This window comes from Electrona antarctica (genome assembly GCF_951216825.1).
Source record: "Electrona antarctica genome assembly, contig: scaffold_147, whole genome shotgun sequence".
Taxonomy (NCBI): domain Eukaryota; kingdom Metazoa; phylum Chordata; class Actinopteri; order Myctophiformes; family Myctophidae; genus Electrona; species Electrona antarctica.
This window is the reverse complement of record NW_027638202.1, coordinates 67,501-86,507: the sequence shown is the minus strand read 5'-3', so window position 1 is coordinate 86,507 and position 19,007 is coordinate 67,501. Positions and strand designations below refer to the sequence as shown.

Below are 19,007 nucleotides of genomic sequence, written 5' to 3'. Positions count from 1 at the left end.
CAGGGAATGTTCCCCTTTTAATCAATGAAGGGTGGCTCCACTGCCCGCGTTGCGTGACATTAACGCGTGCATTAAAATTGAACCGGTGCGTTTTTCGACCCACGCGACGGAGACGCAACGCGTCCGGTGGAGCCCTGGCGTCAGACTTCAACCCAGATGTTTTCTATTCAGGTCAGAGTTCAACCCAGCGGTTTTCTATTCAGGTCACGTATTTAAAGACCTCCATGTGAAGTCCACAAGATGGTCACATATTTATGCAGGTCACCAATTTCCCCGTAACACCCGCCATGCTGGAGCCGTTGAGCTTCTTGGTATTGGAATGTGGGGCTTTAGCGCTGCATAATTAATTAATAAGGAATGTGGGGCTTTAGCGCTGCATAATTAATTAATAAGGAATGTGGGGCTTTAGCGCTGCATAATTAATTAATAAGGAATGTGGGGCAAAGCGCTGCATAATTAATTAATAAGGAATGTGGGGCTTTAGCGCTGCATAATTAATTAATAAGGAATGTGGGGCTTTAGCGCTGCATAATTAATTAATAAGGAATGTGGGGCAAAGCGCTGCATAATTAATTAATAAGGAATGTGGGGCTTTAGCGCTGCATAATTAATTAATAAGGAATGTGGGGCTTTAGCGCTGCATAATTAATTAATAAGGAATGTGGGGCTTTAGCGCTGCATAATTAATTAATAAGGAATGTGGGGCTTTAGCGCTGCATAATTAATTAATAAGGAATGTGGGGCTTTAGCGCTGCATAATTAATTAATAAGGAATGTGGGGCTTTAGCGCTGCATAATTAATTAATAAGGAATGTGGGGCAAAGCGCTGCATAATTAATTAATAAGGAATGTGGGGCTTTAGCGCTGCATAATTAATTAATAAGGAATGTGGGGCTTTAGCGCTGCATAATTAATTAATAAGGAATGTGGGGCAAAGCGCTGCATAATTAATTAATAAGGAATGTGGGGCTTTAGCGCTGCATAATTAATTAATAAGGAATGTGGGGCTTTAGCGCTGCATAATTAATTAATAAGGAATGTGGGGCTTTAGCGCTGCATAATTAATTAATAAGGAATGTGGGGCTTTAGCGCTGCATAATTAATTAATAAGGAATGTGGGGCTTTAGCGCTGCATAATTAATTAATAAGGAATGTGGGGCTTTAGCGCTGCATAATTAATTAATAAGGAATGTGGGCCAAAGCGCTGCATAATTAATTAATAAGGAATGTGGGGCTTTAGCGCTGCATAATTAATTAATAAGGAATGTGGGGCTTTAGCGCTGCATAATTAATTAATAAGGAATGTGGGGCTTTAGCGCTGCATAATTAATTAATAAGGAATGTGGGGCTTTAGCGCTGCATAATTAATTAATAAGGAATGTGGGGCTTTAGCGCTGCATAATTAATTAATAAGGAATGTGGGGCTTTAGCGCTGCATAATTAATTAATAAGGAATGTGGGGCTTTAGCGCTGCATAATTAATGAATAAGGAATGTGGGGCTTTAGCGCTGCATAATTAATTAATAAGGAATGTGGGGCTTTAGCGCTGCATAATTAATTAATAAGGAATGTGGGGCAAAGCGCTGCATAATTAATTAATAAGGAATGTGGGGCTTTAGCGCTGCATAATTAATTAATAAGGAATGTGGGGCTTTAGCACTGCATAATTAATTAATAAGGAATGTGGGGCAAAGCGCTGCATAATTAATTAATAAGGAATGTGGGGCAAAGCGCTGCATAATTAATTAATAAGGAATGTGGGGCTTTAGCGCTGCATAATTAATTAATAAGGAATGTGGGGCTTTAGCGCTGCATAATTAATTAATAAGGAATGTGGGGCTTTAGCGCTGCATAATTAATTAATAAGGAATGTGGGGCTTTAGCGCTGCATAATTAATTAATAAGGAATGTGGGGCTTTAGCGCTGCATAATTAATGAATTAATAATGGTAATAATAATGGTAATAAGGACCATGTGATTATGACCACATGGTCATAATCTATTCACATGGTCACATGGTCATAATCTATTCACATGGTCACATGGTCATAATCTATTTACATGGTCACATGGTCATAATCTATTCACATGGTCCACATTGTCATAATCTATTCACATGGTCCACATGGTCACATGGTCATAATCTATTCACATGGTCCACATGGTCATAATCTAGTCACATGGTCACATGGTCATAATCTATTCACATGGTCACATGGTCATAATCTATTCACATGGTCACATGGTCATAATCTATTCACATGGTCCACATGGTCATAATCTATTCACATGGTCCACATGGTCACATGGTCATCATCTATTCACATGGTCCACATGGTCACATGGTCATAATCTATTCACATGGTCCACATGGTCATAATCTATTCACATGGTCCACATGGTCACATGGTCATAATCTATTCACATGGTCCACATGGTCATAATCTATTCACATGGTCACATGGTCATAATCTATTCACATGGTCCACATGGTCATAATCTATTCACATGGTCACATGGTCATAATCTATTTACATGGTCACATGGTCATAATCTATTCACATGGTCCACATTGTCATAATCTATTCACATGGTCCACATGGTCACATGGTCATAATCTATTCACATGGTCCACATGGTCATAATCTATTCACATGGTCACATGGTCATAATCTATTCACATGGTCCACATGGTCATAATCTATTCACATGGTCCACATGGTCACATGGTCATCATCTATTCACATGGTCCACATGGTCACATGGTCATAATCTATTCACATGGTCCACATGGTCATAATCTATTCACATGGTCCACATGGTCACATGGTCATAATCTATTCACATGGTCCACATGGTCATAATCTATTCACATGGTCACATGGTCATAATCTATTCACATGGTCCACATGGTCATAATCTATTCACATGGTCCACATGGTCACATGGTCATAATCTATTCACATGGTCCACATGGTCATAATCTATTCACATGGTCACATGGTCATAATCTATTCACATGGTCCACATGGTCATAATCTATTCACATGGTCCACATGGTCACATGGTCATCATCTATTCACATGGTCCACATGGTCACATGGTCATAATCTATTCACATGGTCCACATGGTCATAATCTATTCACATGGTCCACATGGTCACATGGTCATAATCTATTCACATGGTCCACATGGTCATAATCTATTCACATGGTCACATGGTCATAATCTATTCACATGGTCCACATGGTCATAATCTATTCACATGGTCCACATGGTCACATGGTCATAATCTATTCACATGGTCCACATGGTCACATGGTCATAATCTATTCACATGGTCCACATGGTCCACATGGTCACATGGTCATAATCTATTCACATGGTCATAATCTATTCACATGGTCACATGGTCATAATCTATTCACATGGTCACATGGTCATAATCTATTCACATGGTCCACATGGTCATAATCTATTCACATGGTCACATGGTCATAATCTATTCACATGGTCATAATCTATTCACATGGTCACATGGTCATAATCTATTCACATGGTCCACATGGTCATAATCTATTCACATGGTCACATGGTCATAATCTATTCACATGGTCACATGGTCATAATCTATTCACATGGTCCACATGGTCACATGGTCCAAAAACACAATGAAAGTCAATCGTGATTTTATTTGTGCGACAATAATTAACGGTCCGTAACAACACATGTCGTGACGGTGTCACACCCCTAGAGGGCGCAGGAGAGGAGGAGGGAGAGGGCGGAGCCGCAGACGGAGAGGATTACCAAGAAGGAGGAGAAGAGGAAGAATGGGACGAAGACGAGCAAGGTGAGGACTGTTTATTATAGGTCAAAGGTGAAGTGAAACAAACCACACTATTGGAACTCCTTGCAAACCACACTAATGCAACTCCTTGCAAGTGAAACAAACCACACTAATGCAACTCCTTGCAAGTGAAACAAACCACACTAATGGAACTCCTTGCAAGTGAAACAAACCACACTAATGCAACTCCTTGCAAGTGAAACAAACCACACTAATGCAACTCCTTGAAAGTGAAACAAACCACACTAATGCAACTCCTTGAAAGTGAAACAAACCACACTAATGCAACTCCTTTCAAGTGAAACAAACCACACTAATGCAACACCTTGCAAGTGAAACAAACCACACTAATGGAACTCCTTGCAAACCACACTAATGCAACTCCTTGCAAGTGAAACAAACCACACTAATGGAACTGCTTGCAAGTGAAACAAACCACACTAATGCAACTCCTTGCAAGTGAAACAAACCACACTAATGCAACTCCTTGAAAGTGAAACAAACCACACTAATGCAACTCATTGCAAGTGAAACAAACCACACTAATGTAACTCCTTGAAAGTGAAACAAACCACACTAATGCAACTCCTTGCAAGTGAAACAAACCACACGAATGGAACTCTTTGCAAGTGAAACAAACCACACTAATGCAACTCCTTGCAACATGCCATTGAGGATAATGGTTGCAAGTTGTCGCATGGCGACCCTCTGGTGTGGTTAGGGCTTTACACTGTGACCTTTGACCTCTGGTGTGGTTACTTTAGGGCTTTTGCTTTTGTATTAATCGGATTAATGCATCTGTTGTGTTAATTATGCTAACGTTGCTAACATTATGCTAACGTTGCTAACATTATGCTAACGTTGCTAACATTATGTTAACGTTGCTAACGTTATGCTAACGTTGCTAATGTTATGCTAACGTTGCTAACGTTATGCTAACTTTGCTAACATTATGCTAACGTTGCAGCGGAGGACGAAGAGGAGTGGAGCACCCTGGATGTGGGCGGAGACCCCGACTGGACGGAGGGCGGCGACCATGACAACGAGGGGGAGGAGCCGGAGGAGGAGCCGGACGAGAAGGGCAAAGTGAAGAAGGTATTGAAATAATTATAACTAACTAAAGGTGTGATAAATCAACTATAATTATAACTATATATATATATATATATTCTAGATAAATGAACTATAGATATATATATTCTAGATAAATAACTATATATATATATATATATAGTTATATATATAGTTATTATCTATATAGATAATTAACTATAGATATATATATTCTAGATCAAGGTGCTGCCGTGCGAGGTGTGCAGCCGGACGTTCACAGAGATGTGCAGCCTGCGCAGACACATGAAGATCCACGAAGGCATGAAGCCCTTCAAGTGCATCTTCTGCTCCAAAAGCTTCCGCCAGGGCACGCAGCTGAAGACCCACCTGCGCATACACACAGGTTAGACCCGCCCACCTGCGCATACACACAGGTTAGACCCGCCCACCTGCGCATACACACAGGTTAGACTCGCCCACCTGCACAAATACACACAGGTTAGACCCGCCCACCTGCACATACACACAGGTTAGACCCGCCCACCTGCGCATACACACAGGTTAGACCCGCCCACCTGACAGTGGCCTTGTGGTTAGAGTGTCCGCCCTGAAACTGGGAGGTCGGGGTTCGATCCCCGGCCGGGTCATACCAAAGACTGTAAAAATGGGACCCAATGCCTCCCTGCTTGGCACTCAGCATCAAAGGGTTGGATTGGGGGTCAAATCTACTAATCAAATGATTCCCGAGCGCGGCGCATGCTGCGGCTCACCGCTCCTTGGCTGCGGCTCAACCGCTCCAAGAGATGGGTCAAATGCGGAGAACAAATTTCACTGCGGTAACGTGTGTGACAAATCATATGACTTTGACTTTGACTTTGACCTGCACATACACACAGGTTAGACCCGCCCACCTGCGCATACGCACAGGTTAGACCCGCCCACCTGCACATACACACAGGTTAGACCCGCCCACCTGCACATACGCACAGGTTAGACCCGCCCACCTGCGCATACGCACAGGTTAGACCCGCCCACCTGCACATACACACAGGTTAGACCCGCCCACCTGCACATACACACAGGTTAGACCCGCCCACCTGCACATACACACAGGTTAGACCCGCCCACCTGCACATACACACAGGTTAGACCCGCCCACCTGCACATACACACAGGTTAGACCCGCCCACCTGCACATACGCACAGGTTAGACCCGCCCACCTGCACATACACACAGGTTAGACCCGCCCACCTGCACATACACACAGGTTAGACCCGCCCACCTGCACATACACACAGGTTAGACCCGCCCACCTGCACATACACACAGGTTAGAGACCCGCCCACCTGCACATACACACAGGTTAGACCCGCCCACCTGTCTGCGCATACACACAGGTTAGACCCGCCCACCTGCACATACACACAGGTTAGACCCTTCTGTTGCTCAGACTGACAGGTGTTGTGTGTTGCAGGAGAGAAGCCCTTCTCCTGCTCAGACTGACAGGTGTTGTGTGTTGCAGGAGAGAAGCCCTTCTCCTGCTCAGACTGACAGGTGTTGTGTGTTGCAGGAGAGAAGCCCTTCTCCTGCTCAGACTGACAGGTGTTGTGTGTTGCAGGAGAGAAGCCCTTCTCCTGCTCAGACTGACAGGTGTTGTGTGTTGCAGGAGAGAAGCCCTTCTCCTGCTCAGACTGACAGGTGTTGTGTGTTGCAGGAGAGAAGCCCTTCTCCTGCTCAGACTGTGACAAGTGTTTTGCCCAGAAGTGTCAGCTCGTGGCTCACCGCAGGATGCATCATGGAGAGGAGAAACCGTTCACCTGTGAGCGCTGCGGCCTCAAGTTCGCCACCTCCTCCAACTTCAAGATACACATCAGGTGTGTGTGTGTGTGTGTGTGTGTGTGTGTGTGTGTGTGTGTGTGTGTGTGTGTGTGTGTGTGTGTGTGTGTGTGTGTGTGTGTGTGTGTGTGTGTGTGTGTGTGTGTGTGTGTGTGTGTGTGTGTGTGTGTGTGTGTGTGTGTTAAGGCTGAACGATTAATCGTTTTCAAACCGAAATTGCGATTTGAAACCACGCGATTAGCAAATCGCAAAGGCTGCGATTAAAAAAAAAAATCATAATCAACCTGGAGCGCGTCTGATCCAGTATTTACAACACGGCTATACTGTGCTCTCTATTCTAACCAATCAGAAGTGTCCCTGCAGTGCATGTGACTGCAGTGCATGTGTACACTCGCTCCCAGTGCCCAAAACAAAGTCATCATTTACGTCTACTCTGCTCAATGTTCAGTGCGTTGATGCTAATGCTACCATGCTAGCAGCTGAGGAGCAGATGCAAGCATAGCGTCTGCGGAGCCCGAATAAACTTTCTGAAGTCCGCACAATTTAATCCCAAAGAGATCAGGCACTTCGGGGATATGGCATTATTTTGGTTTTGACGTTACAGACGTCCAACAAGAGAGTTTTGTGCAAGACCTGTCATGGTACAGCGACAGTCAAAACATCCCGCAGCAACACCACAAACCTTCGCATGGCACGGGCGCTGTCCTGCTGTCCTGTCCCCTGTTTATTTTATTAATGCTACATTGTCGTCGTCGTCCCCGATTCTGGTGAACCGGTCCCCATTGTGGTGCATGTACATTTGTAATGATTTGTCTAAGCGAGGTCCGCGAAATTGTACCGAGATCCGAGAGCCATCATTAAAAAAAAGCTTACACCAGGACCCGTGGTGGGAAAATAGCCGGCCAACAAGCTCATAAACATTAAAGTTAAAGTTATGAGCTTGTCTTAAACCTCAGACAAAATTATCTCTAATAATTGATAGCCTAATTCTGTCATCACATCTGTCAAAATGTAGCCTACACTTATGCAATTCATATGCTTTTATTTGGTTAAAAAAATCCCACCCGTGTGAAGTGAGGGGCGCTCTTATCATCGTACATCATCATGACGTAAAATAGACACTAGGCCTATTTCTTTGCTCAGACAATGACATAAAATTGTCAATGGGAATGTAATGTTTGTGTAGGACGTTTGTGGACATACGTGCACTGGATTTAGGAGGGGCTACTGCCCCTCAAAAACAAATAAATCAATTGAACATAATATCTAAATGTGAATATTAAATGAGAATCACAATATTGTGCTCTGATGATTAGATAACTGTAGCCTAATAGCAATTGCACTTAAATAGAAAAAAATACATTGCATTTATGGTCTGTATCCAGAGAGCTATTTACAATTATTTCTAACATTACAATTTTAACACACATTCTTATTGTAGTTAATTAAACACAGGTCAATTTGGTTAGCCTACATTATTTTGAGCTGTCTCACATCCTGTGAATCCTGACATCACTGCCTGGTAAAGTAAATGAATGGTATGCCATTTGGTAATGTTTCATTACTTTTTAAATGGACACAGTGAATACTAAATTGAAGCTTTACTTTTTAAGTGGTGCAACCACTTCATTATGGAGCTTTGTGTGTGTGTCTGTGGGTGGGTGGGTGGCTGGCTGGCTGTGTCTGTCCGAGCACGAAAATAGCATTTGGTTGGTTTTCACAACCAAGTGTCACTGTTGCGCAGCCTAACACACACACATACTAACTGTATAGGCCCTATATGATGATTTTGGGTGTGACATTACAGTACAGCAGGGTTCCCCAATTAATTTTCCTCAAGGGCCATATTTTGACTAGGGAACCAGGCTGGGGGCCGAGTCTGCACGCGTGAAAAATTGGGTTTTTTATTTTTTCATTCATTAATAAAAAAATGTTCTCAACCAGTGGTCCGGGGACCACCAGTGGTCCTTGAGGGGGTGCCCAGTTTGACATGCATAGGCTACTGACCCCCATTTAATGCCATTTATATCTGGGACACCCCCCCAAAACAAAACACTTTTTTTGAAATTCTTCCAGGGGCCACAAGGGGGCGCTCCGCGGGGCGGCTCGCCTAAACCGGGCCGGCACCCTGGGCACGTTCCTGTGGGTCTGGAAGTTTCGGGGACCCCCCCGGGGGCGCCCACACGGAGTTGCACCACTTACTTCACACGGGTGTGATTTTAAAAAAATATCGCGAGTCAAATCGCAATCGCAATATTGGTCAGAAAAATCGCAATTAGATTTTTTCTCAAAATTGTTCAGCCTTAGTGTGTGTGTGTGTGTGTGTGTGTGTGCGTGCGTGCGTTCGCCCATGTAAACTGTAATGCAGATGCATTATTTCTGAAAAGTAAATAATAACAAAATATCATCAGATTTTAGTCGACTACATCTACATCTTGATTTAGTCGACTAAAATGTATTTTGGCGGAGCTGTGATGCCTGATTTTACACTTGGTTGCGTGATGAAAATAGCCGATCTACACACTAACAACTTGTTGTAGCACGACACGTTGTGAGCTTGTAGATCTGCTATATCGGCTGGGCTCATAATTGGTGGTGATATTTCTATCCTTAAATTATTACCCGACACATACCGCTGTTTCCCAAAGCTGTGGTTGATGTGCATGTGTGTGTGTGTGTGTGTGTGTGTGTCTGTGTGTGCGTGCGTGCGTGTGCGTGCGTGCGTGTGTGCGCTCCAGACTGCACAGCGGAGAGAAACCCTACGTGTGTGACGTGTGTGGCCAGTCCTTCGCCCAGTCCTCCACGCTGACCTATCACAAGAGGCGACACACGGGAGAGAAACCTTACCAGTGTGACACATGTGGAATGAACTTCTCTGTGTCCTCCTCGCTCATCACACACGCACGCAAACACACAGGTAACACACACACACAACCACACACACACACAAACACACACACACACACACACAAGTGAACACCCACAGAGAATCTAGGTTGTATTGTCAAGAGGAAGGCGTGAGACTGAACAATACAAACTAATTTACGGCTGTTATCAAAGCAAACCTGGGCTTCCGTAACACCTCAACAGTAGGCATGTAACGATATATCGTATATTGATATATATCAATATTGATATATATATATGTCGTACGTACGTACGTACTACATACGTACGTACGTACGTACGTACGTACGTACTACATACATACATACGTACGTACGTACGTACATACATACATACATACATACATACGTACGTACATACATACATACATACATACATACATACATACATACATACGTACGTACGTACGTACGTACATACATACATAGCCGAAGCCTGGATTCCTGTCCTACCTCTCCTCTCCCTTTGGTACCTACCTTGTTCCCAACAGGCTCCCCTCCTCCTCCTCCTCCCTCTCTTTCTCCCCCCCTCCCCCCTCTCCCACACCGCCCATCACCATTCTTCCCCCCTCTTCCTCTTCCTCTCAACCTCCAACAGCCATTCAGTCCCTCCGACTAGCACCTGACCCCCACTCCAATGTGTTGAACCTGTCCAGGTCTGTCCGTCTCACGGCCGCAGGGGCGAGAGGGGCCTCGCCTACATTCCTCGACCCACAAAGACAGACTGGGAGGCACTTCGAAGGGACACCCACAGATACCATAGGAGACTTAAATGAATAGACTTTTTCAAAGACACACAGACAGACGGACATACACCTTTTGTCCTGCCCTCCACCTGGGAGCCAAAACTCTCCCAGGTGGACGGCAGGATACGAGGCCTCATACAGCTAGATAACATACACTCAATCAGTACCACCCATCACCAGACAGACCTGACAACCTGACCACAGACGAACGGAACAGCATCACAACACTGCGGAACAACACACAAATAGTTATTAAACCAGCTGACAAAGGCTCAAAAATAGTAATTTTAGATAATTTCCAATACACATATGAAGCCAACAGACAACTATCCAACACAAGATACTACACTCACATAGCAGCCAGCATACAGCCACAGACTCAGGTCAAATTCAGACAAATCATTACAACACTCTATCACCAAAACTACATCACATCCAAACAACGCGACTTCCTCTATGGACCGGATAACCCCAGACCTAGAATATTCTATCTACTACCCAAAATCCACAAGGATCCCCAGACTTGGACTATTCCCTTCGAGGTGCCTCCCGGCAGACCTATAGTGTCAGACTGCAGCAGTGAATCCTACCACATAGCACAATACATAGACCACTTCCTCAACCCCCTCTCCACTATACACGCCAGTTATTTAAGAGACACATATGATTTCCTAGAAAAAATCAAGCCCATAGCCGTGCCACCACACACATACATTTTCACCATAGACATTGACAGCCTTTACACCAACATACATACAGCCACTGGTTTACAGGCAGTTAGAAATCTTTTCCAGACACACCCGGACAACACTAGACCAGACAATGCCATTTTACAACTATTAGAACTCAGTCTCAATTGCAATGATTTCACCTTTAATAACAAATACTACTTACAGATGGAGGGCACGGCTATGGGCAAGAAATTTGCACCCGCTTATGCAAACATCTACATGAGTGAGTGGGAGAGAGAGGCCTTGGCAAAGTGTCCACTACAACCCACCATGTATTTCAGATTTTTAGATGACATCATAGGGCTCTGGCCACACACCTTACAACAGTTTGATGCATTTTTACAGATTTTGAACAAACACCATGCTTCCATAACCATCAAACACATCATTCATCCAACAGAGATTAACTTCCTGGACACCACCGTATTTTTTCATACAATAGATCATACACATAAACGACTACTGACAAAAATATATTTTAAGGACACAGACACACACGCACTACTCCATAAACACAGCTACCACCCAAAGCACACCTTTGCAGGAATCATCAAATCACAAATCATTCGGTTTTTCAGGATTTCATCAAATAGGGAACATTTTAATCAGGCCACACACACACTTTTCACAGTCCTCCGTAGGAGAGGTTATAGCAAGAGGTTCTTGCGGACAATCAAGAGCAATGCCCTGGCCTCTCTCTCCCCCACCTGGTCACTTTCCACCAACATACTCTCGGACACTCTGCCGCCCACCCCTAACCCTCCCACCCCTAATTCTAACCCTAACCTCAGCCCTAGCTTTCCTCCCCAGCAACATCAGAGCATGCAGCAGGAGCATAGGCCTCTCTCTGGCGCGGGGACAGGGACGGACCTGGACGGGGCCCACGCATTACCCTCTCCTCTATGTCCTCCCTTCTCCAACTCTTCTTCTCACTCTATACAGTCCACCGGCTCCTCTACCACTACAACACTAGTCCCATTAATAACTACATTCTCACATACTCTCCAACCACTACACCATAAATTCAAACAGAACTTCGCCACTACACAACAATCCTACCCCCCATTACAAACACATCAGGTCATCTCTGCACTCAGAAGGAACAGGAACCTGGGAGACCTCCTTGTGCATTCCAGATTCTCCACTTTACCTCCCAAGCCCCCACAGCCACATACACTCCATTTTAAGCCCCGCAAATTCATCAACAACCCCCATAGTCACACTTCCTCCCCCATTCAGGATCCCCTATCTCTGACCACCCCCAATATAGTTTATATCATCACCTGCACACAATGTCATAAACATTACATAGGAGAAACCAGTCACACACTAGAAACACGCCTCAAACAACACCTATATCACATCAAACGAGCAGACCTACACACTACCCTGACCCTGTACACACACTTTCAATCCCATCCCATCACATCGCTAACCTCATCGTTTCAGGTCTGGAATGTGGAGTCCGATGGACCAGTGGACAGCGGAAACTAATGGAGCATAGATGGATTAATAAATTGCAAACAGTAACACCCACTGGTCTAAATGAAAGAAGCTGACTATCAAACACCTACATAGTACACTCACACCTCATTCATTTTTATGTTAATCTTTCTGTTCAATTAAATAAATTGTATCCAGGCCTTGCTGTGAACTTTTACTCTTTTAGGTTGTTTTATTAATGTCCATTTTTTACCAAGTATATCCATTTTACCATTGTGTTTTAGAGGATGGGTTCGGACCATGGTTTAGGTATGCGGTCTAGTCTAACTTGGACTCAGGGGGGTGGACGCCTCTGCCTTGCATAGTCCCCAGTGAATAGGCAGGTTGCCCTTCACTGGTAACCTTACTTTGGATTTTAAATTTATGAAGGTATTGTAGGCTGGGATTTTACAAAAAAGCCCCCCTTTTAAATACATACAGACATACAGACATACATACATACTTATAAGGTATGCCATCTGGTGGCTAATGAACCAAACACACATTCTCAGAAGTTGAAGCAGTTTTAGAGGACCCACTTTTAGGCCAGTGCAACAGAGCATGCTTTTGCCTTTTTTAAAACCTCACCCATTTTAACCAAATACATACATACATACATACATACATACATACATACATACATACATACATACATACATACATACAAATTCACGGGACCGCGCTCACATAAATACGCTTGCGTTGTCGCACCGCGACTTCTCCGAGCAAAAACTCAGGTCTCATTGAAAATTAACTATAGGCGCGTTAAGGCCCTTTATAACAATAATAATAATAATAATAATGTGTGTTCCAGGAGAGACTCCGTACAAGTGTCTACACTGTGAGAAATGTTTCGCCACCTCGTCTGAGCGGAAGAAACACACCCTGAAAATACACCAAGGTGAGTCCCTTATATAACCATGGTTACTATGTAACCTCCAGTGTTATTATTACTAGTCCTTACCCGTTGTGAGATATATTAATTACCATATTCATTTTAACTTGTAATGTAACTGTGAGAGTGTAAATGTAGCCGCTACGGTTCATTTGGTGTGGTTCTATTTGGTTCTAAACTATCATTTAGCTGGGGACATGGGGGAACTCCCCCCATGCAGGACCCCTAAACTATGATTGAGCCCCGCCCCCCCATGGACCCATGGCTCCGTCAGTGTGTGGACCCATGGCTCCGTCAGTGTATGGACCCACGGCTCCGTCAGTGTGTGTATGGACCCACGGCTCCGTCAGTGTGTGTATGGACCCACGGCTCCGTCAGTGTGTGTATGGACCCACGGCTCCGTCAGTGTGTGTATGGACCCACGGCTCCGTCAGTGTGTGTATGGACCCACGGCTCTGTCAGTGTGTGTATGGACCCACGGCTCCGTCAGTGTGTGTATGGACCCATGGCTCCGTCAGTGTGTGGACCCACGGCTCCGTCAGTGTGTGGACCCATGGCTCCGTCAGTGTGTGGACCCACGGCTCCGTCAGTGTGTGTATGGACCCACGGCTCCGTCAGTGTGTGTATGGACCCACGGCTCCGTCAGTGTGTGTATGGACCCACGGCTCCGTCAGTGTGTGTATGGACCCACGGCTCCGTCAGTGTGTGTATGGACCCACGGCTCCGTCAGTGTGTGTATGGACCCACGGCTCCGTCAGTGTGTGTATGGACCCACGGCTCCGTCAGTGTGTGTATGGACCCACGGCTCCGTCAGTGTGTGTATGGACCCACGGCTCCGTCAGTGTGTGGACCCACGGCTCCGTCAGTGTGTGGACCCACGGCTCCGTCAGTGTGTGGACCCACGGCTCCGTCAGTGTGTGTATGGACCCACGGCTCCGTCAGTGTGTGGACCCATGGCTCCGTCAGTGTGTGGACCCACGGCTCCGTCAGTGTATGGACCCACGGCTCCGTCAGTGTGTGTATGGACCCACGGCTCCGTCAGTGTGTGGACCCACGGCTCCGTCAGTGTGTGGACCCACGGCTCCGTCAGTGTGTGTATGGACCCACGGCTCCGTCAGTGTGTGTATGGACCCACGGCTCCGTCAGTGTATGGACCCATGGCTCCGTCAGTGTGTGGACCCATGGCTCCGTCAGTGTGTGGACCCATGGCTCCGTCAGTGTGTGTATGGACCCACGGCTCCATCAGTGTGTGTATGGACCCACGGCTCCGTCAGTGTGTGGACCCACGGCTCCGTCAGTGTGTGTATGGACCCACGGCTCCGTCAGTGTGTGGACCCATGGCTCCGTCAGTGTGTGTATGGACCCACGGCTCCGTCAGTGTGTGTATGGACCCACGGCTCCGTCAGTGTGTGTATGGACCCACGGCTCCGTCAGTGTGTGGACCCACGGCTCCGTCAGTGTGTGGACCCACGGCTCCGTCAGTGTGTGGACCCACGGCTCCGTCAGTGTGTGGACCCACGGCTCCGTCAGTGTGTGTATGGACCCACGGCTCCGTCAGTGTGTGTATGGACCCACGGCTCCGTCAGTGTATGGACCCATGGCTCCGTCAGTGTGTGGACCCATGGCTCCGTCAGTGTGTGGACCCATGGCTCCGTCAGTGTGTGTATGGACCCACGGCTCCATCAGTGTGTGTATGGACCCACGGCTCCGTCAGTGTGTGGACCCACGGCTCCGTCAGTGTGTGTATGGACCCACGGCTCCGTCAGTGTGTGGACCCATGGCTCCGTCAGTGTGTGTATGGACCCACGGCTCCGTCAGTGTGTGTATGGACCCACGGCTCCGTCAGTGTGTGTATGGACCCACGGCTCCGTCAGTGTGTGGACCCACGGCTCCGTCAGTGTGTGGACCCACGGCTCCGTCAGTGTGTGGACCCACGGCTCCGTCAGTGTGTGGACCCACGGCTCCGTCAGTGTGTGTATGGACCCACGGCTCCGTCAGTGTGTGTATGGACCCACGGCTCCGTCAGTGTGTGTATGGACCCATGGCTCCGTCAGTGTGTGTATGGACCCATGGCTCCGTCAGTGTGTGTATGGACCCACGGCTCCGTCAGTGTGTGTATGGACCCACGGCTCCGTCAGTGTGTGTATGGACCCATGGCTCCGTCAGTGTGTGTATGGACCCACGGCTCCGTCAGTGTGTGTATGGACCCATGGCTCCGTCAGTGTGTGTATGGACCCACGGCTCCGTCAGTGTGTGTATGGACCCATGGCTCCGTCAGTGTGTGTATGGACCCACGGCTCCGTCAGTGTGTGTATGGACCCATGGCTCCGTCAGTGTGTGTATGGACCCACGGCTCCGTCAGTGTGTGTATGGACCCATGGCTCCGTCAGTGTGTGTATGGACCCACGGCTCCGTCAGTGTGTGTATGGACCCATGGCTCCGTCAGTGTGTGTATGGACCCACGGCTCCGTCAGTGTGTGTATGGACCCACGGCTCCGTCAGTGTGTGTATGGACCCACGGCTCCGTCAGTGTGTGTATGGACCCACGGCTCCGTCAGTGTGTGTATGGACCCACGGCTCCGTCAGTGTGTGTATGGACCCACGGCTCCGTCAGTGTGTGTATGGACCCATGGCTCCGTCAGTGTGTGTATGGACCCACGGCTCCGTCAGTGTGTGTATGGACCCACGGCTCCGTCAGTGTGTGTATGGACCCACGGCTCCGTCAGTGTGTGTATGGACCCACGGCTCCGTCAGTGTGTGTATGGACCCACGCACGCGTGCGTTGAGAAAGTAGTTGCGACGGGTGAAAGAAAGTGTGTTGTCCTGTGTGCCACTGTTTGTTGTGTTGCGGCGGTAGCTGTGTGTGTGTTACCATTTATAAAGTAATGAAACATTACCATTTATAAAGTAATGAAACATTACCATTTATAAAGTAATGAAACATTACCATTTATAAAGTAATGAAACATTACCATTTATAAAGTAATGAAACATTACCATTTATAAAGTAATGAAACATTACCATTTATAAAGTAATGAAACATTACCATTTATAAAGTAATGAAACATTACCATTTATAAAGTAATGAAACATTACCATTTATAAAGTAATGAAACATTACCATTTATAAAGTAATGAAACATTACCATTTATAAAGTAATGAAACATTACCATTTATAAAGTAATGAAACATTACCATTTATAAAGTAATGAAACATTACCATTTATAAAGTAATGAAACATTACCATTTATAAAGTAATGAAACATTACCATTTATAAAGTAATGAAACATTACCATTTATAAAGTAATGAAACATTACCATTTATAAAGTAATGAAACATTACCATTTATAAAGTAATGAAACATTACCATTTATAAAGTAATGAAACATTACCATTTATAAAGTAATGAAACATTACCATTTATAAAGTAATGAAACATTACCATTTATAAAGTAATGAAACATTACCATTTATAAAGTAATGAAACATTACCATTTATAAAGTAATGAAACATTACCATTTATAAAATAATGAAACATTACCATTTATAAAGTAATGAAACATTACCATTTATAAAGTAATGAAACATTACCATTTATAAAGTAATGAAACATTACCATTTATAAAGTAATGAAACATTACCATTTATAAAGTAATGAAACATTACCATTTATAAAATAATGAAACATTACCATTTATAAAGTAATGAAACATTACCATTTATAAAGTAATGAAACATTACCATTTATAAAGTAATGAAACATTACCATTTATAAAATAATGAAACATTACCATTTATAAAGTAATGAAACATTACCATTTATAAAATAATGAAACATTACCATTTATAAAGTAATGAAACATTACCATTTATAAAATAATGAAACATTACCATTTATAAAGTAATGAAACATTACCATTTATAAAATAATGAAACATTACCATTTATAAAGTAATGAAACATTACCATTTATAAAGTAATGAAACATTACCATTATTACCATTTATAAAGTAATGAAACATTACCATTTATAAAGTAATGAAACATTACCATTTATAAAGTAATGAAACATTACCATTTATAAAGTAATGAAACATTACCATTTATAAAGTAATGAAACATTACCATTTATGAAGTAATGAAACATTACCAAATGGCATACCATTTATTTACTTTACCAGGCAGTGATGTCAGGATTCACAGGATGTGAGACAACTCAAAATAATGCAACCAAATGGACCCCAAAATTGGAATGTTAGAAATAATTGTAAATAGCTCTCTGGATACAGAGCATAAATGATAATAATTGTAAACAGCTCTCTGGATACAGAGCATAAATGATAATAATTGTAAATAGCTCTCTGGATACAGAGCATAAATGATAATAATTGTAAATAGCTCTCTGGATACAGAGCATAAATGATAATAATTGTAAATAGCTCTCTGGATACAGAGCATAAATGATAATAATTGTAAATAGCTCTCTGGATACAGAGCATAAATGATAATAATTGTAAACAGCTCTCTGGATACAGAGCATAAATGATAATAATTGTAAACAGCTCTCTGGATACAGAGCATAAATGATAATAATTGTAAACAGCTCTCTGGATACAGAGCATAAATGATAATAATTGTAAATAGCTCTCTGGATACAGACCATAAATGATAATAATTGTAAATAGCTCTCTGGATACAGAGCATAAATGATAATAATTGTAAATAGCTCTCTGGATACAGAGCATAAATGATAATAATTGTAAATAGCTCTCTGGATACAGAGCATAAATGATAATAATTGTAAATAGCTCTCTGGATACAGAGCATAAATGATAATAATTGTAAATAGCTCTCTGGATACAGAGCATAAATGATAATAATTGTAAACAGCTCTCTGGATACAGAGCATAAATGATAATAATTGTAAACAGCTCTCTGGATACAGAGCATAAATGATAATAATTGTAAATAGCTCTCTGGATACAGACCATAAATGATAATAATTGTAAATAGCTCTCTGGATACAGAGCATAAATGATAATAATTGTAAATAGCTCTCTGGATACAGAGCATAAATGCAATGTAATTTCCAGACTTTCTATTTAAGTGCAATTGCTATTATCTAATCATCAGAGCACAATATTGTGATTCTCATTTAATATTCACATTTAGATATTATGTTCAATTGATTTATTTGTTTTTGAGGGGCACTAGGCCCTCCTAAATCCAGTGCACGGTATGTTCACAAACGTCCTACACAAACATTAAATTCCCATTGACAATGAATGGACAATTTTATGTCATAGTGTCTGAGCAAAGAAATAGGCCTAATGTCCTGATGATGTACGATGATAAGAGCCCCCCTCACACAGGTGTGATTTTTTTGACCAAATAAAAGCATAGGTGTAGTGTAGGCTACATTTTGACAGATGTGTTGACAGAATTATAATTCATCAATTATTAGAGCTAACTTTGTCTGAGGTTTATTTAAGACAAGCTCATG

The 19,007-nt window shown here is 43.8% G+C and overlaps 1 protein-coding gene across 1 annotated transcript in view; it reads left to right on the top strand.

Moving 5' to 3' along the window:
* Positions 1–19,007, top strand: part of mynn (myoneurin) — a 57,705-nt gene that overhangs the window by 27,556 nt on the left and 11,142 nt on the right. The window contains exons 9-14 of the mRNA XM_079531201.1: positions 3,756–3,851; positions 4,816–4,943; positions 5,139–5,304; positions 6,617–6,776; positions 9,477–9,655; positions 13,418–13,504. Of these exons, the coding sequence (XP_079387327.1) occupies positions 3,756–3,851; positions 4,816–4,943; positions 5,139–5,304; positions 6,617–6,776; positions 9,477–9,655; positions 13,418–13,504 (816 nt within the window). The remainder of the gene's footprint in view (positions 1–3,755; positions 3,852–4,815; positions 4,944–5,138; positions 5,305–6,616; positions 6,777–9,476; positions 9,656–13,417; positions 13,505–19,007) is intronic.